This window comes from Bombus vosnesenskii, unplaced genomic scaffold, assembly GCF_011952255.1.
Source record: "Bombus vosnesenskii isolate JDL3184/JDL3185 unplaced genomic scaffold, Bvos_JDL3184-5_v1.1 scf7180000013265, whole genome shotgun sequence".
Taxonomy (NCBI): domain Eukaryota; kingdom Metazoa; phylum Arthropoda; class Insecta; order Hymenoptera; family Apidae; genus Bombus; species Bombus vosnesenskii.
In genome coordinates, this window is record NW_022882925.1 from 3,557,481 (window position 1) to 3,584,535 (window position 27,055).

Consider the following 27,055-nt stretch of genomic DNA (forward strand, 5'->3'; position numbering starts at 1 on the left):
GACGATTTGTGAAATTGCCGGGAAACGCGAAAAATGTTTTATCCGGCTACGAAAATTTGTCTCTCGCGTGTTCCGTGGCTTTTAGTCTTTCGGTGTTTTTAAAAAAATGTGATGATTATTGCGGGAGCAGGGGCAGATAAAATTAAAATCCACTCACTCAGGCAGATATTCGTACCGTTTTTAGTTATTCAGTTAGAAATGATATTCTTGTCGTTGGAAGAAAAATGAAGTTATTTTTGTTTCGACATCTTTCAATTTAACATATCCAGCCATTGTTTTCTTCAAGTCTCTGTAATATATATTTATTTACAAACTAAGGAATATCGAGAACTTGGAATATCTCGATATAAATTGGAAACTAAAAACGTTCTAGATAGAATGGTGTTAAATAGAAAGCAGGAAGAGAGCTTTGGAAGCACACGACGTTCCACTCTTGAATTTCATATCTTGAAAATTGTTTCAATTATTATTAAAAAAAAAAAGCTATTACTGAGACAAAAATAAGATTTCTAAAAATATCCAAGAACGAATATCAACAAAATTGTAGATAGAAAAGATAGATGGAAAAATTGATCTAAGAGTAATTATGACTAGGTATAACGATAGGATGTTCCAGAAGGTTGATAACTATATCGTACAGCAAATATCGTTGACACGTGTTAGGATGTGTAGGGTGAGACAGGGCATTTAGCTGTATTTGTAAGAAGGGAAAGTCTGATGGCAATATAGAACAGAGTCACAAATTAGCAAACTCCAGACACCCTGACCTTCCCTAATCCTGGACACACACCAGCCAAGTACACACTGTCACTTTTGCCCCTCTTTAAACATTCTGAGATTTCGATAGACAAGATTCCCAGTTAATTAACTAATACCAAAAATCCATTTTCCAGATTCACAACATTCGTGGACTTCACCAGAGGCTCTCTGTGATGTCCTATCAAATTTTTCTACATATTTATCGTACATTTTTCCACGTATCTTTTATTTTATTTTCTCTTCGTTTCTCTTTCTTTTTCGAACAATTTCTGTATTTTAGATTGGACATTTTCACGACGATCAGATATTTGTAGCTCCTCGTGTTTCGATCGTGCGCTTTGTACCGATGCTTCTCGCGATTGTACGATAATTAATTACGATTATTATACGCATGCTACCATAGTTTCACAGTTTTTTGGTGTACTGACGGATAGAAGTGCAGGGGATTTAAATTGGGTGAACAAGGCGACCACGTCACAGCTCCACCATGTCCAATCCATCTTCCGAAAAACGATGTGTTTAAATACAGTGGATTTCGATTATTCGCGACACGTCGGGATTAGCATTCTTTGACCCAATTACGTGAAATGTCTCTTACGTAAATGTAGTAGCTAAAATTACGCAGAACAAACAAACTATAGCTTATGCTAGCAGTTATGCATAGTTCATTTAAGTATCTCTAGATCAAATTAGAGACAAATGTCGAATACGTATATAGACATTCTTCATGGAAAACTATTCTCATTATTTGTCAGTAATCATCGGTATCGTCAAATGATATTGTATATAGAGCAAACAGACTGTAGCTTGAAAAAGCAATGAAACGTCCATTTAAATATTTTTAGATCAAATTAGAGACAAATGTCTAACATTTATTTAGATATTCTTCATGGAGAACCATTTTCATTATTTGTCAGTAATCATCGGTATCGTCAAATGATATTGTATATAGAGCAAACAGACTGTAGCTTGAAAAAGCAATGAAACGTCCATTTAAATATTTTTAGATCAAATTAGAGACAAATGTCTAACATTTATTTAGATATTCTTCATGGAGAACTATTTTCATTATTTGTCAGTAATCATCGGTATCGTCAAATGATATTGTATATAGAACAAACAGACTGTAGCTTGAATAAGCAATGAAACGTCCATTTAAATATTTTTAGATCAAATTAGAGACAAATGTTTAATGTGTATTTAGACATTCTTCGTGCCACGATATTCTCATTTTTTCTCAGCAACCGTCGATATCGTTCAACGATATTACAATTAAAAGAAAAAAGTTATAGCTTAAGTGAACAAGGAAGAGTTCATTTAAATATTTCTAGATCAAATTAGAGACAAATATCTAACATGTACACAGACATTTCTCATATGGAACGATTTTCATTCTTTGTCGATAGTCATCGATATCATTAAACGATATTGCGCAAAGAAGACAAACTATAGCTTAAACGAGCATTCTTTTAAATATTTTCAGATTAAATTAGAGCCAAATATCTAACATCTCTTAATTGTCTTAGAACCAACTAAACCAAAACGTACGACATGTCAGGAGAAAATAAGTGAACATCGAAGATTGAATTTATATAAAAATCACGCTTTTGTACCTTCGAACGAAAGCGGAGTGCGAAACACAAGCAATGCGACTACGAAAGAAGAAAAAAAATGATAAGACTCTGATTGGTTGTTTCTAACAGACTCAATACATAATCATACAGATAAACATGTATTTTATTTAAGACAAAAGTGTCACGTTACGAGTAACATCAGTGCGTGACAACGAGTGACGAAGGAAAAGCGAATCCTCTTATCCCTGTGGTGTCCTGCTTCCTATTTTCTCTACAGCACTGCGGTCCTCTGTCCTAAATAAACGGCACGCTATCGCAATTAAGAGAAGGAAATTAGAGCTATTTGTTCGATTAGATTCTGTTTTTTGAACTTTGTCCCAAATAAACGACTGTCCGGGATTAACCGATGGCTCAAACCAGCGAAGTACACTGTACCCCTATTGTCTTACAAACTCGAAGTAGAAAACGTCTCACGAATTCCAAAAGAATAGATTTTCCAGCCATCTGAAGATTTCTTTTATTTCGTTTCGACGAGTGCTATATTTTACTTCCAAAGTTGATCCTTGGCATTTAAAGACACCCTGTATATCCTCTGCATATCGTTAAAACCGCCAAATTTTCTGAATTTACGAGTCGGGGATTTTTCCTCCTTTGCATATTCCACTTACTCTTCGTTAACAAAGGGAAATTTTCAATTTGGTATAACAAAGGGATTATATGGCGGCAACGAAGAGATAACAACGGGACGAGCTTGCCGAGCGTAAGCTCAGAGATAACAAGGCGATCAAACCGTGGAAAATGTCTTATCGACACAGTGGCTCGCGTCTTCGTGAACGTACCTTCAACACGGAAATGGGTCACATTCCGCATTCAATCAAAAGTTTCAATTATTAACACGGGCAACTCATTAACCTCGCCACCTGTGACGCCTTACCTTTAAACATTGCAGATATTTGCTTCGTTAGGGAGCTGCACTGCTAACGCTGCGAATATAATCCCGTTCACTTTTCTTCTTTTTAACACGAACTCGAATAGATCTACAACTGAAGTCGGTCGAAAATGTTCACGTGCTAGTCTATATAACTTTTTGAGAGAAATTCAGAGAAAGGAAATTACCGAGAAAAAGGAAATATGCATTTTGTCGAAGAATCCTGTGTCCACTCGCGTATCAGCGTGAAATCATCTCGAATTTTCCGAGACACGGAGCACTTAACTGGCGGCACTTTTCCAACAAAATTATATCAGAAATTACGATCTTTGGTCTTTGATTATGACCATACTGAAGAAATTGTAGACTATAATCGAACATACGTAACGTTAGAAATCTACATTTTTGGCGATTCTATGGAGACAAGGGGAAAGATTTTACTCGAAAGATCAATTAAACGGATCTTTAACACAATCTTAAGTCCGTTCTTCTTCTACGATTTCATGAAGCTATGACAGATGCTCGTGAAATGGCATTTTATATTCTATCGTTCTGATATATAACAATAATAAACCGATGTAGCAATAAATAAGAAATTTTACTTTGTTAGATCGTGTACGTTTGCTATGGCGTGACAAGCCGAACGATGTAGAAATCCTTTCTTAGGAAAGTTATTTCTTCGTTTAATGTAGATTCGAGGGAAGCGCGTCTGTATTTCAGATTGAACTCCTGAAAGTCTGACAAAACGAAAGAAAAGAATATGCACCGAGCAAATAGTTGCTATGTCATTCTGCCATTTGTATTACAATCTACGTCCACTGCAGTGATTTATCCTCGGTATTGTGAATAATTTTTGCTGTCACGTGCTACACGCACGCCGCTCATTTCTCGTAATAATCCGACGATGTACGTAGCAAATTTAACATGAAAAATGTTACGGTAGCCGTAGTTCCTGTTACGATATTTCAGAGTTCAAGGATGTAGTATGTAGACTTTTGTGAGTGACTCTACCCGCCAGACGTAGCTGTGAAAAATGAACTATTCCTGAGGAAGACGTGAACCCTTGAGATCGTATCTTCCATGCCGAGGGTCGGCGCTTTAAATCGTCGTTGCTGGAGACACAAAAACAATGGCTATCTTGAAAAATGGTCGGAATAAACGCGAGCAAGGTGCTCGAGAAACTTGCTCGAAGAAAAAAAGAAGATGTAAAATTTTCCTTGGACAGATGGGAAATCCGTGGGTGAAACGTGTTTTTGAAAAAACCTGGAATTGTATCGACGGAAATACCGTTTCGCGGACGTGTTTTTCACGCGGATTGTTATAAAAGCTGAAAGGATCCCATGGAAACGTGACTGGCTTTCTTTTAAAAACGCGATACGCTTAAACGACTAAAAATCCCGCTCCGTTAGTTTCGCAAAAATTTATTTCACTGTCACGGCTATCAAGACAGCCGCTGATTCCGTACGAAAATACGAAACGCGAAACGGTTGATCTAGATTATCAAGAAAACGATCTTTCCTATTCACAGAGGACGACATCGTTTGAAAATATTTCACTTTAATATCTCGATTCCGCAATATACGTTGTACGCTTTCTGTACGTGGGACATTTCGACAATGCTCGATACCTTCGCTACCACCTTCGCCACAACGACGCGACCAGCAGCACGAAGCTTCAAATAAACTACAGCAACGTCTCAACGAAATAGGATATTGGCTGGAAACGTGGACGATCGAAATCAATGCTACGGAATCCATACACTTTCAACGGTAAAAGGACGAACGTATCCTTCGGTAAAATTAAATAACGACGTACCACCGGAAACAGGAAACGCTGAAATATCTCGCAGCATACTTGCGAGAGAGATTTTCCAAGTTTTAATAACTGATAAGTAATAAAAATAATAAGTGACAATAACTAGATTTTGATGAAATTCATGGAATGAAATTTAACGTATTTTTTATCGGTGATCATCCATATTTTGAGGGGTGAAAGCAGCCCTCGAAGCGAGGGATAAAAAACGTATCTTTCTCAGTATGTCGAAGACACTTAGAAAGATGATTTGTTTTTAAGCGGCAAACTTGCTACGTAGGTCTGTTCCTTTAAAAGTTACGATAGAAGATTGAATTTGTTTCTTTTTCTTCATTTTTTGTGTAAAATCTAATTTTTCTAATTTTATTCGTTTAAACTACGAACCAATGTGAAGTAGGTGGATGCTGTAAAATTTCCTATACCGTAAATCTCTTTTATTAAAACACATTGTATTTATAAATAATTATTTATTAAGCATTTAACCGCGGAATTTAGTTTCAGAAGTCTCTCATTGGGTTAGTGCGTAGATAAATACAAGCGACGACGAGTATACACGGTAAACGCTCCGAGATACAGCTTTCGTTCGACGTGTATACTCGTTAAACACAGTTGACTGTTTAATATATCGTAGAGAAGATATAGTGGAAACTATATATCTTTTTAACGAAAGAGCAGAACAATTAGACGAAAGATGTAGGGAACTTTGTGGCGGTTGATTGATTGGCAAAAAATCACAGATGGCTGGCAAACTAGAACAAACTGCTGATGTATAGAACTGTTCTCGAACCGATATGGACGTATGCTTGCCAATTATGGGGCGTTCTAGCCTCCGACTCCAATACAAAATCAATAGACAGATGGCAAAATAAAAAGTTGAGAGGCTTTTTGAACGAAGATTGGTACATCCCGTACAAACAAACAAATAAAGAAACCAGTATCAGCCACTGTAACAGAAAAGATTGCCAGACACAGCAGGTTGCATAAACAACGGCTACAGAATCACTGCAGCGATCTGGCCACGAAATTACTGTACGTTAGAGAAGAATACGAAAGATCAGAGAGACATCACTTTTTACATCCACCGTACGGATTTAACGACATAAGCAAAATAACATCACAGTGATACACCGCTGGGTGAACTCACATTCGTGTCGATTTAAGTTATCACAATCTGTGCTGATTATTATTATTGTGCGGTAGATTGCAGACACGCGGACTGCAATGAAAAAAGAAAAACAGTTGGATAAAATATCTCGAATTTTCAGGAATTTTCTCCAAACGGTTACCTTGATAGGGTTGTCTTCCTTTTTTCTAAGAAGAAATCTATAGTAACCTTGGCAGATTCCTATTTTACGGGGAAAGAGAGGAAACTTTTACATTTAATATTTTTATTGCCAGACTTCGTCGTAAGAAGATGTTTAATAATAAAAGAAAAAGAAGTTCTTTTAGCTTCGCAATGAAGTGAAGTTTCATAAAGCAGAGAATGGAAAATTGTACGACGCAAAGTGGATTTGTTTAATTTTCTTAATTTTTTTTTAATTTCTGGTAATTGTTATCGATAAAGTAAAAACCAGTTAAGACATATATATAGACATGTATATAATCGATTAAAAAAGTTCAGTGTTCGATATATTGGATGTTACTCATATTCAAGAAATAAAGCTTCGTCAAGAAAAATCAGTCGCGTTCCAAGTAGAAAGATTATCAATTTCTATAAAGAAATTAACATGTTGAACAGGATTTTTCTGCGAAGTCATATTTTCGAGAATATAACTGAAAACGTAGAATCTCGGTAGAAAATTGTTTTACCTACCAGCTATTAAAAAAAACACCGTACCTTGGACATTTTATATATCTTTTTATCATTTTATATATCACGTGCATTCTGTGCAATTTTGCACCTCCAAATTTTCCATAAATGCGTAAGAGAATAAATAAGTGCTCTATAAATGTCTATCGTATAGATATTAATACGATTATAATACAAATAAGAACAATAACGATAATAATAAAAACCAGAAAAGTATGGGGAAATTCCATAGGAACATGAGATCGTCAACGTGATTTAAAGTTACGTGCTTAGGAAGCTTGTAGCTGACAGGGAAACCTATCGAGTTGATGTCCTTTAAGTTTGGAAAACGTCTACGCGGATTCGTGTTTTCGACTCAAGACGCGGTTCACCAAGGCATTGGCCGCTGGTTTTTCGTCCAACAGTCGAAAACACCCCTTAAAGTGGAAATTCTGAGAGCTTTCAGGAGAAGTTTCGCGGCAACTCTAGAAAGTTGAATTTACTTTCCGTTAAACGATTCTGAAAATTAATCGGACGATGTTGAGAGTGGCTAGAAACTTGTATACGCGTTTGCTTTAAAAACGAGGTTTCTCCGCTGTAATCCCACGATAATCGTCGTTCTCGTCGTATAACTTTGATCTCGAAGTAAATTCTCCTGACAGCCCCCAAGTGTCTCGGGATACTCGTAAATTTCCTGTGGAAAACAATTCCCCCGCATTTTTTCTCTTTTCCCTCTGTACAGTAACTCGTGAAAATATCTGAAAACCTTTGGAAAATATTCGTGAATGTATTACGTGTGTTACACAAAACTTGCTTTTTATGTGACCCATGACTTTTCGAGACTGGAATATTTGAAAATTTGTAGCAAAGGTGTCTGTGGAGTAAGAACAACGAGAAGAAATTTTCCGGGAGAAGCGATCTGTGGAGTAAGAACAACGAGAAGAAATTTTCCGGGAGAAGCGATCTGTGGTACAACATATAAATGGAAATTGATAGAAAAAAGACTTTTTGTTTCGTTTGCAATAGAAATTGATAATCGTCGGATTTTTATTTAACACTGTCTATATATTTCAATCTGGAAGTGATTAATAATTTTAATAATCTGTGGCTTAAAGAGAAAATTTATTTTCGCTCAAAAATTAATGAATTTTCTAAAGGAAAGACATGTACGCGTATGATGAATAGCACAACGTAATGTACTTTTATCCTCGTCTCATATAGCACTGACGCGTTTCAACATATAACAAATTCCTCCATACATTTGTTACTTTTGAAACTTGTAGAACAATTTTCTGGCCGCGTAAATTAAGATCGTGAATTGTATTTTAATTAAAAAAAAAAAAAAAAGCATCGCGCAAATTAAGAAACCAATGTACATATAACATATATATATATATTGAATTTGGTTGAAAAATATCACGCGTTTCAACATATAACAAGTTCCTCCATACATTTGTTACTTTTGAAACTTGTAGAACAATTTTCTGGCCGCGTAAATTAAGATCGTGAATTGTATTTTAATTAAAAAAAAAAAAAGAAAGCGTCTTGCAAATTAAGAAATCAATGTATATATAACATATATATATATATTGAATTTGGTTGAAAAATATCACGCGTTTCAACGTATAACAAGTTCCTCCATACATTTGTTACTTTTGAAACTTGTAGAACAATTTTCTGGCCGCGTAAATTAAGATCGTGAATTGTATTTTAATTAAAAAAAAAAAAAAAAGAAAGCGTCTTGCAAATTAAGAAACCAATGTATATATAACATATATATGGTATATAGAATTTGGTTAAAAAATATCGCCTTCGTACGCAACTTACTACGGTATTATTATTTTATTTAATCAATCATACAACGTTCATTGTTGTGTAATCGTACCAATGTTTTCAAAAATTTCTTATATTACCCTTAGCAAGATGAAAACAAAATTAGTGTAACCGCGACACCTGTTGTTGTCATGGTCGTCCTTATGTAATGCGCCACAACTGTTCGGGTTCGTCGTTATAACGCTCGTCTCGTTATTGTCGTCTCGATCGTCGAGCGATTCAGACGTAAACGCGTATAGTTTGTATATGACGATTGAAATCACGCGACGCATTTATCTTCCAAAGTACGACGGACGTAATATTCGAGTCTTTATTCAGTCAGAAGAATTAATATAAAATTGAATGGAAGAATCGGTTGAAATATAGAGAAGGAAAGGATCATCTCACGTGTATTATGAAAAATTCGACACTGAAGGTAAGTCGTTAAATGGACATCTATTCGAATAAAAAGAATCGATAACATACAGCAGTAAAACTGGAAGAATAAGTTTAGCTATAGAGGGAGAAAAATCTATCCTACGTGTGCTATTTTAAGCATAAAGTTCGTGAATTTCTTTTACGATTTAGTTCTTATCTTGGATTTGTTTGATCTCCAATATATCGAAAAGGGTTATTTAAATATAAATAAAAGGTATAAGTAAAAATATGTTTAGAGAAAGGAAAAATATATTTAGAAAGCATTGCAAACGATTTTTAGTTTATACTTTTAATTTTGCATTGCAAGTGAACCTAAATCTAATCTAAAATTAATTGTAGAAACGCAAATCAAGCGATGGAAGGTAAACAGGAAATAGTTAGAAAAGAAGTTCGACTTAATGTTTGTGTAAAATAAATTGAAATAACGAAAGACAACGAATAAAGAATGAAATTTATAAATGGAACTTGGTAGTCGCCTTATCAATATCGGTATTTAGTTCGTTGCTTTTACTCGATAGCTTTTCAATTTCCGTATCAACTTTAGGTTTACATTTGATTTTAATGTATAATATCAATGTGAGATAAAAGAAAAAATGCTTAAGATCGTTCGCCACGATTTTTTAAATATTTTACCGATATCGACGCTTGCTCTCACACTGAACGAATGTCTAAATAAAAATGACATAAAAATTTAGATGCAATTTTAATATGAACCTAAAACAGCTACTTAGTGTTATTTGCTATAGCTTTTTAAATAACCCTGCTCGATTCATCGAAATTGAAAAAAGAAACGTATATACCAACCAAATTGAATACTAATACTAATTGAATACTAATTTACAATTATCACAAAAACGAACCGGTATAAAAAATTAAATCCAAGCAAACCGCTCGCGATACTTTCACGTCGCCAAAGTCAGCGACGAAAATTAGTTTCATAGCGATTTCGTCCAATTTTCCGATGTCGAAGACCGACTGTAAATGGGCAAGGTGGAACGATCTCCTTTCCAGAATTGATTTCCCAACGTTTTCTAATGCTCTTCTTCGTCCGCTTAATAAATTTCTGTTCAATCGTTGAAACACAAGGAACCCCATTGTTAAGCTAGTTCGTTGCTTTCGTACGCATCGGCGTAATTATCGGGGCCAGGCGGGGGGGAGGATGATAAAAGGAAGTCGTTGGTTTGCAGAGGAGACAAAGTGGTCGACCGGTAGATGAACTTCCTGCGAGCTAGGATCCGTAATCCTGATCTCGTGTCACCCGGCTTCCTTCGTTCGTTCCAAGGGTTACGTCAGGTCGTTGCCACTGAGCCTTTTTCTCGAATTACCGTAGTCCTAGCACGTAAAAAGTCTCTACGCTTCAGCTTGATTTTTCTCTTCTTCGCTATAGATCAGTTTTCCAAAAGCTTGGAAAGGCAAGTAGAGAGCTGGGAATCTCCGAAATAGGATGAAAATAATTATTAACTTGTTTACAGTGTGAGAAATTTAGAAAAAACGATTTAGAAAATTAGAATTTCTTTATATGCCGTACTCATGGTTTTGCTATGGTGGTTACACGCGTTGTTGGACACAATGGCGCTGGGAATACGTGGTCGGACAAAGAGAAAGTGGAATTTGAGAGCGTAGTTTGGTCGAAGTGAGTGAAAGATGTTGTAAAATGTATGTAGATGTGGAGGATAAGTGGCGGACAAAAGGAAGCATAAATTTTAGTGGTACAAAAGATATTATAATTTTAAGAATTACAATCGTTTTTACACTGCAACAGTGAATAGACATGATACACATTGTACTGTAAAATAGGTGACTATCGGCAATGTGATGAGAAATTACTGAATAACAAAATATGAAGAAATATGAGAATAACAAAAGTTGTTGATATATGAACATACACGAAATCCAATATCTAACAACTTGAAACTTTCTTTCGTCTGCTATTGTATTGCGAGGTTAATGCATGGATTATTCCTTGAATTGTAGAGATTGAACTCTATTTCGTTATGTTCCATTGTACTCTTATCGTATAGTGTACGTAATTATAACTTTGTATCGCTGTCGAAACTGCCTCCTACGTCTCTTCACGCTTGCAGAAATTGTACGATAAAAATTCGTACATATTAAAACAATAACGAATAACAAACAACTAATAATTCAATTTGCAGAAATTATGATAAAAATAATTAAAAGAAAATAACTGGAGAGAAAAATAACTAAAGGACATTAAAGTTTCCAAGTGAGATGAACAAGTAATAGCAAACTACTAATAACTTAATTTCGGAATATGGTAAAAATAACGTTTCGAAGAAACGTCGACGTTAATAATAATAGCTAAATGATATTAAAATCTTCAAGTGGGATAAACACACGTAATAACTGGAAGGTTATAGTTTAATTTCCAACTATGATGGAAATAATATCCCGCAGAATCGTCGAACCTGATATATATTCCGACTGGCATAAGCAAGTAATAATTCGCTTTGCAAACATGGCAAAAATAATATTTCGCCCAAAACGTCGCAATTAATAACGACCAAATAATATTCCAAATTTCAAAATTACGATCTTATTGACATTATTAATGTTTCATCACTCCATTTCCATATTCAAATTCCACGAAACATGCTGGCAGAAAGTTTGCTTACCACACGTGTCACATAAAAAAATATCGCGAGATCGCGGAAACGCTACAACGATATCGTCTGTTTGTTTTCAGCATCCCCACGGTAGAATGCAAAACGGAAAGCAGAGGCGCGCGAGGTCCTGGAGGACGTCCAGCACCCCTCTTGCGTTCCAGAACTTTGCCAGCTATAGTCGCGCCTGGTTTGAGCATCCTTCAAGCACAGATCGATGCCCGTTACAACGGTATGTTAATTAAATAATTATCGATTGATTAAGCACGCTTTTTACTTGGCTTCCTATTGGCGCTATTTACCGCTTAAAGAATACAACGCTTTGCTAATGATTACAGCAGCGTCAGCGGGTTTATCGGTTCCGGAGAGTGGAAGTTCGACGAAACGTGGCAGTACCGTTTCCCATTGCACCAAGCTACTAACACCGAGGATATCGTTCACAGACGACACGATAGGTAAAATATCGAGGGTTTATTCAAAACGAGGTGATCGATCGTCTTACCGCTTGATATCCCTAATCCGTGGAATTGCATTCGTTGCAATAGTAAAAATCTTCTTTAGGAAAATTCGCTACTTGGAATACATTAGTACGTTATCGTGCACTTGCTTTTGTGCTCTTCGATTTCTTTTCATTTCTATTCCTGTACTCTAGTCCTCCTTACAAAGAGCTATCGTCAAATTTGTCATAAATCGATATTCCGATAATCGATCGTTCCATTAATCGGTATTATGGTAATCCAAATTCTACTATATACGAGCTTACTACGATGCCTTGTACGTTGAACGCGGTACGTTTCCATGTAGATCTAACGGTGGCAAGTCGGCGGAAAAATAACGTAAATTCCCTATCGTTATCTCGTAATCATCTTCATATTCCCTCTTTTCCACCAGAATCCTTCCCCTCTTTCTTTATCTATTCGTAAATCTTCCGTAAATTGATCGTTCTGCTAATCGGCGTTCCGATGATGAAGATTGTACCACAGGAGTTTCGAGAGTTTTCTATCGTATAAATCTAATCGATGAGATCGAATTTGTTAATTTTAAATCCATAAAATTGAATACAAATAAATTGTATCGCGATATATATTTATTTAATGTCTTAATTTACCTAGCGTGCGTTATCTAATGATAACGAGTCAGCCTAAAATACGGTAAATTTCCTACCGGCGTCTTGCAACGCGAACTATTTTCATTCCTTCTCCCTTTCTAGAAACTCTGTTTCTCCTTATCCCCGAAATTTAGCATAGATCGTTCCACTAATCGGTGCTCCGATAATCGAAATCCCAGCGTAACAGTCTCAAGGGTCTTCCATCATAAAAGGGATCAATAGCCACTTGGCTGATACCATCGAGTCAACTAGAAATATCATAAATTCCATGCTGATATCTCGTAATCAGTTTTCTTATTCACACCTTTCCCTTTTTCTCTTTTTATAAAAATCCCTCTACACCCTTTCTCTTTATTTATTCGCAGAACGTCGCGTCTCGGACTCCGGACCAACGCGAGAATCCTCAAAGGAACACTCGACGAGAAGCGGCAGGCTGAGTACCTCCAGCATCGGCGGTTCTCAACCTTTGACCAGATTGGCGAGGCTCTTGAACCAGAGGCCAAGCTTCACTCCGAGCGATGAAATTCCACGAAGGCTCTCCTGGGAAAGGTATGTCACGAAATCGGCCATCGTCAAATTCTTAAAATACAGGACGTCGCTGCGGGGTCTCGAGAAAGGGAGGAGCAGGAGGAGGATGAGGAGAAAGAAGAGGAAGAAACCAGAAAAAAAAAAGAAAAAAGAAATTGGTCCGAGACCATTGCCGCAGAACGGACAGCTTCGACTACTCCGGAAGTGTCCTTCGACGAACTTTTATCGGAACGAGACCTGTTTCGCAACAAATTACCTACGAGTTATTACTTTTCGCAACATCGAAGTTGCTACGCAGACACTGCATCGCTTTTACCGGATGGTTCGTCGGCCAGCGGAGGATTCCTAGTTCCAAGGTCCTGAGTTTCCACCGAATCGGCACTGATAAATTCACCGGTTACGTTCAACTCCGCTTTTGCAATATCGAATGATTGATTCACGTTAATTTAGCGAGACAGTAGAGTTAGTAGTTGGTTTTGTGGAATTACAGCGGACGATAATATGGGAAACGATAGTGGCGTAATGATATTGTTGGTGCAGTATGGCGTTTCAGTCGTTTGAAATATCGTACGTTTAATCGAGATAATTTAAATATTATTCTGCGCTCTTTACGGATGACTGACCCACCGGTTCTGCAAGTTTCGAATCTTCGAATTGCAGTTATCGTGGCTCTTTTGTTCGAACGGTCTATACATTGAAAGGTGGAACAGTGGATATGGTCTCTGAAATTCTTCCAATGGCAAAGTTATATTTCCAATGTAGTTTTCAACGCAATATTTTCAACCTAACGTTTCTTTCGAAATGGAAGGCCTGCACGAAAATCAAACGAATATTCTAATTATACGCCATGTCTGACATGTCTTTTATATTATTTTCTTAACGACAAATACGCGTGATTTATAACAAGTTTCTTCTTCATCGATGCGACGAATAATTGAACCGTTCAGGAGCCGATCGACTCCACAAACTCGAGCGCTGTAGACGCTACATCTTAAATTTACCTTGGATAATTATGATTTACTATAAACGATTATAATCATATGAAATCTATGATTTATGTAATTTTCTCGCGGTAAATGGATTCACGGAAATAAATAATTCGTTGCTGACGATTGAACGATAATCGCGTGCTTATCAAATAAAACGAAATGTACAAAAAGTGGAACCGATCAGTTTGTCTCGCGAGATCGACGACAGAAAACTTCGTAGCTAATAGGAAGCTTCGTAAAACCAATATCACACGCGCGTAACATAACACCAGCGCAAAGAGCACTCATGGCTGAAAGCGTTAATTAAAATGAGTAACGGCATCTCTCGTAGCGTGCAAGTAAATGAAGGAAAAAAAAATGATCCGGCCAAGTCCCTATTCCGGCTAAACGAGCTCATCCGAAACTTAACTTGGGGCATCTCTCGCTTTTATTCTGTTGGAAATTGCCCGTATCTTTCGACAAATCATTGTTATCTCTCATCGAAGAGAAAACGGGCTAGTTCGAGCCTCTAAAGAAAAGCCATCCCCAAACGAGACAATAGCTTTTCCCCGAGAAACGACCCAGTAAAATTACATGGCCGACGTCGAGTCACCCTCGTGCTCCCTTAACAAAGTAGCGTTATCCCCGTGAAACGCATCGACGTGCCCTCCAACGATCGATAGACATTATTTTAAAATCCGTGGATACATAGAGTTCGTGAATAGCACGGCGATGAAAACAAGAACAGAGATCTATCGCGTGACAGGTGACGGAAAAACATGCAGGTTCATACAGAACGGAACGTACGAGGGAGAAAAAGGGACGTACAGTAGCTGATGGAAGTATTTCAACGCTTATGAAAATGTTTTGTGAACACGTTATACAGAACGTTGTGAAATTTCATTAATATTATAATGAGACAGAATTTAATTAACGTTATAACCACCGTCGTGATCGTATTGATTAAATTTGAAACGATTCGGAAAATGTATATAGAAATTACGAGGTATTTAGTGCAAATGCATTGTAATGTAAGTAAATTAAAGCATTTAAACAGTTATCATTCGATTTATAATTCTGTTTAAAAGCAGTTATAAGTCAATTATAATTCTATTATTCTAATATTGCTATTTAATTCTATTATTATCTAATCGAAGTATAACGATTGTTGTATTGATAAACTTCGATATTTCCAATGCTATTATTTCCAATGTTTAACTATAAGTTGTATTCCTGTTGTAAAATCAATTTTCTACTCGATGTATGATCGCGATAGGCGCAACTGTCTTCTAACTTTCATATGTCGAAATGCTTTCAAATTTGTCTAACATATTCGTGGCAGCAGTGTCTCGTTAGAATGTCAATGACAGTTTAGAATTCTTTCTATAACGCATACAATGCATTCATAAAAATTCTCCACGTTAAGTGTTTCAAATACTTGCACTCATAAATATCTTGTGACTTCTACGTACATTTCCGAATTGCTTTCAAATTTGGCCAATATAATCACGATGACAGAATTAGAATGTTAATGAAATTTGAAAACGTTTCGTATAACGCGTACGATATATTTACGAAAATTTTCCACGATAAATGGATCAAATTCGCTTTCAAATTTTGCCAACATAATCGCAATAGTCCTGCTTCGTTAAGAGCTAATGAAGTTTAAAAAAGGCTCCATGTAAAACACGTAAATATATTTAGACAAATTTGCCACGATAAGTGGTTGGAATATTTTCGCAAGACACTGTATGTAAGCTTTGCTCGCGCGGAACAATCCGCCAGGGTGTAGAAGTTTAATTTGCAAATGGATGCGACCCGGTTTTCCACGAACCTAGACGGCCAGCTCGGGGAAACAAAACATGCAACGCGATATTGCCGCGAATTCGAAAGCTTATGGACAAGAAGAATACTTAGCCGTGCATCGTCGGTTTTAAGCTGTCGACTAACCGCGATTCGGATAAATTTGATATTCCATCGATTGTTCCGCTGTGATCCAGCGGAATAAAGTTTTTCGCATATTGAACTTTTCTTTTTGTTTGATTTTTTGGGCTACAAGGAATTTGCAGTTTCCTTTTCCTTTTTTACGAAACTTTATTAGTATATTTTACAAGTATCGGATTAGAGTGTTTTATTATAGATAGATCGCTGGAAGTTCTATTAAAAAGTCGGAATAAAAATGATACGAAGGGAGCTTGGGGTTATTATAATAGAAGACAGAAATAAATTATAACAATCAATGTAATGATCAGGTATTAATAATAGCGAGCCTGTCAATACGAGATTGACAGTGATTAAAAATTGAATTTATTATTGTCTGAAGTTGAATTTTGATTATATCAGTTTACAACAAATATTGTTTTTACCACTTTGCCTGAAAAATATCAGGATTTTTTCATCTTTTTAAATTATCGCGCAAACATTATTTATCAAACGTTATTGCTCTTAAAGTTCTATTTAAACATATCTATAAATACCAATATTGTATTAGTTTCATATTAATATTCCATAAAAATAGTAAAATGTAAACTAATGTCTAGTATGGTAAACTATTATGATTAGTTTATTTACAGTAAATGGATTAAACAGATGTCGATTAAACAGTAAACGATGGTTATTTAACATGAACTAATCACAACAACGTGTTATAATTAAGTCAACTAGATAATTAATTAGCAACTCTCGTCACCACGGATTTAACTCTCAACAACGCTAACAACACTGTCTCGACAACGCAATCCGCACTCTCTGGCTTCTCAACTCATACGGCTGTTAATTCGTTTATGTCCCTTAGCAACCCCTTGTCTTTTGTCTTAGCCTCGTATCTTTTGTCTTAGCCCCACCACGCACATACTCGGCAACCGCTTGTTTATAATTCGCACGACACGCCCCAAGCCCCTCGTCCACGACACTACAAATGTATCGTCAATCATGTTCTTTCTTAAACAAACTGTGTAGATTAATTCTTGTTTGATCAAAGTTCACTCTACTCGTATGAGAATCCATACGATTTCCTTCTTCTTCTAAAACGCAGAATACACGAAGAATACGCGTTGATGAAGTCTCGCGAGGAAAAGTGTGCAGCATCTTGTGTGTTTTAGTTTAAAAAATTATTTCATTTCTCTTGAAACTAGCAAGGCTTTATTTCCTCGTTTCGACGTTAATTAAAAAATAATTGTACATCGAGGAGAAGTTATTAGTACGTTTCTCGCCATTTATATCTTTACAGCATTTATTGTGAAAAGGTAATTTATCATCGAACAAAGAAAGATATAAAAGAACATAATAGCAGCTAATCAGGCCTTCCCTGCCGTGTCTGACCACGAACAACTTCTTCCACTTGCGTTTCGTTCCTCCTTTTCTACGATTTGTTACATCGTACTCTACCCCCCGACAGATAGACGCCGATAATTAACACCTTATCAGGCTATTATCGTGAAGTTTTTACGAACTTTTCTAAAATATCTTCTTGTCTCTACGTTCTTTATGTCTCCTATATATCTTCTATATATTCTTTGGTCTTTTATTTCTCGAAGGAGTAATATATTTAATCTTAAAGCCGCATCGACCTGCATAGAGGAAATATAGTCGAATCTAACTCGTCCGAGTAGGTGGTTTTTTATCACAGTTAACGTTATCTTCTCTTGTGTCTGACCTTTTCTTGGCCATCAAGTCTGAAACCTTATCCCCGAGCCAAGAGGCAAAGCAATTATCTAGTCTCTGCTGGCGTTGAAAATTATTTATAGTTGGCAAGTTTCCTCGGAACAACGAGATGCAACGAAATTCATGTTGTTCGATCAGATATCAAAGGAATAAATCACAACGGCGGAGTTGTAGCTCGTGCAACGATTCGCGCAATGTTCTCAATTAAATCATCGAACAATATCACTTGCAAATCGTATGCCAAATTCGCTCGAAGCATTTGTAATTTGGTTTCGTCTTGCAATTCATTTCTCGAAGAGTTGGCGAGGAGGAGAACAACTGCTGTTAAATTTCTCGAAGCGAGATTCGTTCCATTGTTCTATTTGATCAGTTTTAAAAAAAGTTCTGTCATATCGTTTATCGAGTAAAACGATCTTCCTATTCTTATTAGCAAAGCGATTATTTTGAAATATCCTGATGGTTATTTCTTTTTTTCATCGTACGTTTTTTTTTTTTTGTACTTTACAAAATATAGTTCAAGCGAGGATGCATCGTTCACTATATCGAGATTGATATGTTTTCTTGCAAAACGATCGTCGGTTCTTTAACTCGGTGATTCGATTGGATATAGTTTCTCTGCGACGATGTGATTCAGATCGACACGACGATTGTACGATACAACGAACGTTTTGTCGAGAAATATTTACGAATCTATTGGATAAGAATTAAAGAGACTGGAACATCCTTTTTCTCCTCTGCAACAAGAAGAATACGACGAACGTGGCTTTAGACGAAACTTCAATCACGTTATTTAACATTTTGAACAGAATAATATTCGGCGAGTTCACTTCGTTGAAAATCCAATTCATTAAGCCATCGAAAAAAGTAGGAATCAACTAGTCAAACCGAGAAAACGCGGTTTCTCTGCAGTCTGATTGGCTAACGAGCCACTTAATGCGCTCATTACACGTATGCGTGGCACGAAGGTCAGTAAATTGGCGTAAATCATAGCTGTGCCACAACTAACCGATGTTTTTCCTGCGTAGTGACGAGGATTCAGGCAAACTTCTGAACTCGAAATGCCACCGACTGTGGGTAATTTCAAGTCATCGCCGCGTAATTTGCGTGGGTAAATTGTAGACGTGTAGAGAGAGAGAGAAAAGAGAGAGAGAGACTTCGCTGGATTTCCAGCAACGAGCATCGAAAAAAGACCGGTGCACATGGCCTTCCAGTAGGAAAATAAAAGTGAAAGACAATTTCGAGATTTAATGGTTCAAGGATCTCTCTGCAATTTTCTCTAGTTTTTCCACGCTTCTCGATGTTTTCCCCATCCGTGTAATCTGCTTTCCTTCTAAACTACAAGTGATTCAGAGGACAGAGAAATTGAACGCGAAAACGAGCGTCCTTTATTTTATAATTGAAGATACAAGGCAGAAAGCGGTGGTCTTGACAGCGGCAACAGAAAATTCAGTTGTCGCTTTCTCGAAAAAACCAGCTCGACGACGGTGTGAAGTAGGAAAAAAAAAAGAAGGAAAAAGAAACAAAGAAAAAAGAGGAAATAAAGAAACGGAAGCGAAAAGGGGGCCAACGCGTCCGCCTCTGGCGGCTTTGTTTGTTTTATTTAAGTCGACAAGCTGAGAATATAACGAAGACAAAGTTTGGCGAGGATAAATTGGAAGCTTGTAATTTAGAGGTGCGACTTGGTCAAATATCGCACGTAGCGGATCTGCTTTTTTTCCTTGAAAGAACGAAGATTAAAAACGGAGGATATCGCAGTTTTCTTTCGCGAATCACAAACGTCTGAATTAATTAGTACCGGGTAACGACGTAGTCAAAGTAGCTACCTTCTTTTAATCACTCGGTTCTTGCTCGTAAAAGAGAGGAATATTAAAAAGTTTGCTCGCTTCTCTACTTTGTTTCTTTTTTTCTTTCTTTTTTTGTTACTACAGATGGAAGAGGGACGGTGTAATTTACGCTTCGAATGCTGAATTCAATTTTACTCGACACAATGATACTCGTTTTACGTCGTTATCGGACTTTGATGTAACGATGAAAGAATGACGAAATATTGTACATTTTACGTCCAGCCAAACAAAAGAATAAGCTTAAAATTACACGTTTCCTCAATCAAAGGTTCTCTTATTTAACAATGATTATTCCAACATATTGGCACATTATTTTGTTTAATCGTACGATGAATTTCCTCGAAACACGCGCGTTACCAGCAACGAACGTATGAAATTTCTAATCGACGATCACGTGAATTGCCGCGTTATTTTTGTCGGCGTACCTGTGCTTTGCAAAATGGATTCGTAGAAGGATCGGTGCTTCTGTGCATCGATGTCGGGGAAAATTCGTAGTTCCAAGAATACCTTTCAAAGGGGCAGAAAACAAAGAAGCTTTTTACAAGGGATAATCAAAAGCTTTTTACCTGTACAACTTTATGGCCGTTCCCCGTGCGCCTCGTATATTCTCTATTTTCGTAGCGAGCATAATATTTCAGCAGCGGTTGAGTGCTGCTCGCGGAAACGTGCAATTGCCACGATTCCCAAAGATCAGGCAGCTCGCGTTCGAGGCAGAATTCTCAGGAGGTGGTGAAAAATGCGAACGAAACGTCGCGTCTGCCGGGAGAGGTAACTCGCCAGCGCAAGGAATTCAAATCAGTTTCCTTAGGTTATTAACGTTACTTATCTTTCCTCGTCCCCCCTCGTTTGCACGCTCAGAGACGAATAAAACGAGGGAAAAAGCCGGCGAATCGTCGAGACGAAGAAATAGAGGAAGCTCGTGTTTGCATATACCGAGATGAATAAACGTCCACGGAGAACTGTTTTCTTGCGGATCTTTCGTTGACGGACAAGAAGAAATCTCGTACTATTATTGCGACGGACGTCGCACGATGTTTTGTGTAAAACGATGTTTTGTGTGTTTTTTTAGTAAATTGCAGATTTTAATGATTTACGCACGTTGGAAATGCACCAGACTAGTCAAAATGGCAAAATCGCTGTAGCAATTATTGAAGATACACATAGAGATTCTTAGATTCTAGAGATTGGCGAAATTAACGTTGAGTTTTATTCGGACACTAATTTTTCGTTGTGATATATTAAGTTGTCGGAAAAGTTTCTTTCGTTCTAGAAGGAAATAATAGACGTACAACTTTCCAATAGAACAAAATGGATCGTACGTAATTCGATGAAATAGTATAAAAGGAACACGTTGCGCGTCTATTATTTCTTTATGAATTGAAAAAATTTTTTATATTATATAAAATATAATAATATACAGGGTGGTTGGTAACTGGTGGTACAAGCGGAAAGGGAGTGATTCTACGCGAAAAAAGAAGTCGAAAATATAGAATACAAATTTTTTTTAATTTTTTTTTTAATTTTTCGAGCGAAATTCAAGTCGATTTTCTCGAAAACAAAGCCTCAAACGAAACATTTTTATTCTACATTTTCGACTTCTTTTTTCGCGTAGAATGGCCCCCTTTCCGCTTGTACCACCAGTTACCAATCACCCTGTATATTATAATTATTCCTTCTAAAAAGTAGGATCTTAATTTTGTATTTTAATGAAAATAGTGACGCTGATCGTCTACTAACGATACCTATGCATATTCCCTGATGTTCCTTTGGGAAAAGTTTCTGTTGTAAAATTCAGGCACAGTAACAATTTCTCAAAGTATATATGGCAACGTATCCATTAATCATCTCACTAATCATCATAATATGTACATTTAGGCACGCAATGAAATTCTGAACAGAAGCGTATTTAGGACAATTAGAAAGCTGTTAATGTAATACGAAAGAAAAAAAAAATTAAAAAAAAGAAAAGAAAAATAATAGAAGATACGTAGAAATTTCTTTAACGACTAGAATACAAAGGAAACTGTTTCGCAGGTAATTGGAACAGCGTGAAACGATCATTTTCATTCGAAGATCGTCTTTTTCCTTTCGAAGTTTGCTAGTTTTCACGTAAGTGCATAATTTCGAGAGTAATTAGACGTATGTCGGATATGGCTGTACTAAAAGCGAGGTCGAATTAGGGGGGGGGGGGCGAAGATAATGTCGTAGAAGTGATTTTATCAGCTTTAATGCATGCAACGTTGAAGCGGGGGCTGGTAAATGTCGAGAAGTTAACTCTGCCGGGAGTATAAAATAAAAAGGAAGAAAATAACAGGAAGGAGACTGTACGCTGATTGGGCGGAATTAATATTATCGACGTGATGCAGTTCTGAATAAACACGATTAAAGTTCTCCCGTTGCGGTAGCAACGTGTCGTAATATGGACCTAATAGCGCGTGCCAAAGGTTAGAATACAATGGCACAGGGGTGGTTTTAAACGATCGAGCCATAGGGTGAAGATTAAGTGCACAAGTCCTCTCAGGAAACTTCGTAAATTTAATATATCGGTCCCCGGAATGGCGTGTAAACCGGTTTATCGATAATCTCGCGTAGTACAGGATTATTAATTCGATCGTCGATGACAGATTTTACGTAATCAACACACTCTTCGTGGTGCGCGTGAAATCGCAAGACAACTTTCTAGTCATGGACTATCGAGTCATGGACCGTGCAACATACGTACAGTGGCAAAGAAAAGAAAGTTCGTAAAATCAGACGTATAAAAGTATACTGTAATTTTACAAAATGGACTTATATTTAACAAAAACCATGGAGAAATATAAATGAGTATCATAGAATAGAATAGAATAGATGTTACGAGTATGATGGAAAATTGTTAGTACATATATATATAATTGTACATTATTCTCATAGCCAATTATAGTAAGCGATATTTCTTAATGCAATATTTAGCATATATTTCACATATAAGAAGTTTCTATCATCGTCGAAATCACTTTCGTGAATCGTTATAATTACTCCATTAACTGTGTACCAAATTTAGCCGAAAATTCTATCTGATCAACAGACGAGACTGCAGCGCAACGAGCTCCTGCCTCCCAAGAAGCAGCTCGATCGACAGTGTGGCAGAATGGAGCATTGCCGGAGGGGTGGGAACTGTCAGTGCCAGCAATGCTGTCAACGCGGGAAGCAGCTATGGGCTTTTCGCTGATCAACCACCACCAAGAAGGAGTCCCAGCCCCCTGTTAGGTTCAAGAAGTGACAGACTCAGCCTCGTCTCACCGAACATCGGCAGGAGGGTGAAAGGTCACCGGGCAGTGTTAGGTGAGTGTCATACTTTTGCCACTGGTTCGGCGTTTCTTTCCCTTTTCTTTCTTTTTTTTTTTTTGTTTTTTCTTTTTTTTCTTTTTTGTTACTGAACCAAATCGAACATGAAATTGATCTATCACGTCTGGATATTGAAAGAGGTGGGATCGAAGTTCCATTTCTACCCTTTGAAGATTTATTCTAGGAGAATGGTGTTTCTTAGCGAGAATCTTTCCATAAATTTCGTCGCGCCAAGCATGGAGTACATTGTCGATAAATATTACGAAATGTATTGGTAAAAAGGATTTTGTTCTCTTTCTCTATTTTCCTTCCAGAAAATAGCGAACGCTATTCTGTGGAGATCTTACGCTTTTAGGTTTCTTTCCTTTGATTGATAGTTGGATTATATTCTATCATATTTTACTTCCACGTAGGTACATGTTAATTGCCACTTATATGGAGGCGCGTGGGAAATTCGAAATTCCATTTTCAAGATTCATTACAGTAGAGTGGTATTTCTACGTGAGAATCTTCCCATAAATTTTCAAATGCGAAGCGTGGGACGTAGAAGGTGGAAGTAGACATAAGTAGTCCATAAATATTACCAAACGTATCGGTGAACAAGAATTGTGTTTCTCTTCCTACTTCTCCGTCTCTTTATCCATACAAGAAAATTATGCAATCGGTGAAAGGTTATTCTTTAGATATTTTATAATTTTATCCTGCGCGCAGGGCTTTCGAAGAGACCCTTTTTCGTTTGATCGATAACTTGATTGCTTTTAATTACATTTCTACGTCCACGTACATGTTAATTGCCGTTTAAATCGCAGCGCTGAATGATCGAATCGTTGATCCGTTGCTACATGCACTTTGATATCCGACGTCAGCGTGAAACGTCAATTGGGAAGATAGAACGTCGTAGCTAACAACGTTAGTTGAAAAGTTCGAATGCCTTTCGCATTATAGTTCCAGAGAAGTTACGTAGTAAGTTATATTCTTCGTTGATTGTTCGAGAAGTTCGATTAACTTGCTCAATTATTTCAATTAGTCGAGCTTTGGCGACATCTAATTAGTAGACGGCGGCAAATATTTTAATGGAAATAGCAAACTATGAAATTGATCGTCCGATTACTTCTTGCTATCATTGTTATTTAATGGAAGTTTAAGAACAATATTTCCATTGTTCCACGGTAATTAAAATCAACAATTGTAAATGAAAACACAAAAGAGAAATTAATTCCATATAGCGCAATTTTCTCTTTTTAATTAAATATATATTTTTGCCATAGCTTTGAATATTTTTAAATTATGTAAATTTACAAAGAGCGCAGCAAATGTTGTTACATTCGTATAAAATCTATGTAATCAACTATCCTTCGTCAGTATCACATCCTTATGCAGTGTCTTGGTTAATTATCCTATTCCTCTATTATATCTTTCATGAGAAATATTATTTACGTGTATTTTTATATTCTCAAACAATTTTTAGAATATTCCTTTAGATGTAGACGTTAGTGAAAAGTGAATGAACTTATGTCTCGATCGATACTTTCTTCTAGCCACCGAATAACGCAAAAGTCAGGAAATCGTTTATTCGTAGAAGATCCGTACAAGCGTTGGAAATACGTTTGCGAGCAACTGCAAGATCACAAGGGCTTAAGAAACAATCGGCGATGCAATAATTGTACAGCTTCTGATATTTGTACTTACATGTTGGTCAAGCAGAGCGTGGTTATGACAGTTCAATTTTACTATAGTTTCACAGACGACTCCGTCCTCGAGGAGCAATTTCGCGATGAGTAGTTTCCCGCCGCTGGGAAATGCCGCTAGTTCGAAACGAAACTGCAGAAACGCCAGGCTATTATTTCGTTTCGTGAATTTCGCATCGACGCTCCACTTGTTCCTACTTCGCCTAATCGTCTCGAGTACACTAATGAATGCATTTATTACGACGAACGTGAAAGTTAAATTTCGCCCGGCTCACTTTGGCTGCGACAAGTTTTCCAAAAAAAGCAATTGATCTTGTTTAAACGAACGAGAAGACCAGTTCGATGTCGTTCCTACAAAAGAAACCATTTACGTGAATCTGTATGGGCATTTCGAAAATTTCTTTTAAATCTTTGGAAACATAATTGAAAAATATTCCACTGAATATTGTTTAATCAAGAAAATACTGCGGCTTGTCTTACTACAGGAGGAAAGATACGATGTATACTACTACATTGTAAATTACATACCTTAAAGATAGATTAAGACACATTACAGCAGTGATTCATCTTTTACGAGTTTTGGAGGTGAAAAGTCCAAAAGAAGGAAAAATTCGTAGGTTTCAAAAGAGTGGTGATCTAAAGGATTAACGTCTCAGGAGAATAAAAAGAATCCATAAAAACTACTTATCCAAAGATTAGGTGGATAATACTGGTAAATAGCCAAGTTACAAATTCGACCGGTCACTTATAAAATCTACAGCCACTATTTTATTTATTTTATCACCAAACATCTGAAAAAGAAAGAAAATATACAAGAAAATGGAAGGAAATTTATTAATAACGCAATTATCCAAAATAGCTCCGCTACTATACTACGACGGTATATACATATCTAAATAACTAAGTATCATAATCAACTCTTCCGACCACGATATCTATAATTCTACACATTGTACAACAATAATTTTTATACCACGTCGCTTATCAATATCCTTCTAATCGTCGCAACTTTCTCATCCATCGTAACCGGAGACCAACATTAGATACGCCCCTGAACCTCGTCTCGTCTCGACCAATCGTTAGGCCCGTTTAGTAGCAACTCGAGGATGTGTGAAGAAGAAACCGGTTATCCCCACCACTGGTGGCAAGAAGGGAGCAACGCTCCCACTAAGAAAGGTGCACGAGCCTCGTGAATTTCGTGACATCCGGGGGGCCTTTCACGTGTTCTCGGCTATTGTGGCACGTAACACGAGATTCCGACGTTAGTGCGCGCCTCCGACTACCTGGCTAGCGTTTAACCTGCGAGGTTCTTTACTAAACGACTTGGAACCTGTGATCGCCTCCACTCGAGTCGCTTTTGTGAATTTTCTGCACGGCACGTGACACACGACTTCTAACAAGTGTAACGGTGTACGATTATCGTCGGGATTCTAACTGGACATCGGGCATGTAAACAATAAAGTGAAAGTGAAGGAAGCGTCTTCATGTTGGTGTTTAAACGTAGTATAGAAGTTGATGATCCGAATAATCTTCTAGAGAGTTGAATTGAGTGATACCGAATACTCGAGGATATATTGTGAATATTAAAGGTACATTTGAGAATTAATAGCTTCGTTTGGAAAAGGGAACATCGTCCAGCTCTTTGTTTTAGATCGTAATTAGAATTTGGGTGACTCCTTTTGAGACTGTTCGAGTTGAATTCGAAGAAGAGGACTTTGTTTTAAACTTTCAGTAGAATTTGAGAAACATCTTTCCAGGCCGTTTGACTTAACTATTCAATTTGGAGGAGAAGATACCGATCGAGGTTCTTGTTAAATGTTTTAAACTTTCACTAAAATTTTAGAAGCTTCCTTCGAGACTGTTGATTGTTCGACTTTGCCTTCCGATTAATAGTAAGAAATTGCTTCTGAAACAACAATCTGTGATAGGTTCAGTGTTCATTTCATTTATATAAAAGAATGTTTGGCGTTATGTTTCCGGTAGTTTATGATAAATGCAGACCACAGGAGTCTTCGCCGGACGATGTGGCATACCTGAATGGTCAGCCATCGTCTCGGCCAATCGTCTTTCACGCTTTGTTTACGTCCTCGTGCCTGGCCACGCGGTTGGCTACTCTGAGTCGCTTGTCTAAAGAGGCTCTCAGTCCACGATTGTTCGAGTGGTCGGTTGTTTCTCCGTGAAAATCCAAGAAAT

At 37.0% G+C, this 27,055-nt stretch overlaps 1 protein-coding gene across 4 annotated transcripts in view; it reads left to right on the forward strand.

Moving 5' to 3' along the window:
• The window catches only part of LOC117243233, a 185,605-nt gene that overhangs the window by 105,319 nt on the left and 53,231 nt on the right, over window positions 1-27,055 (forward strand). For all 4 annotated transcript variants that reach the window (XM_033510522.1, XM_033510525.1, XM_033510524.1 and 1 more), the window contains 4 exons: window positions 11,820-11,968; window positions 12,075-12,191; window positions 13,210-13,393; window positions 22,915-23,171. In XM_033510522.1, coding sequence (XP_033366413.1) covers window positions 11,820-11,968; window positions 12,075-12,191; window positions 13,210-13,393; window positions 22,915-23,171 — 707 coding nt within the window. The remainder of the gene's footprint in view (window positions 1-11,819; window positions 11,969-12,074; window positions 12,192-13,209; window positions 13,394-22,914; window positions 23,172-27,055) is intronic.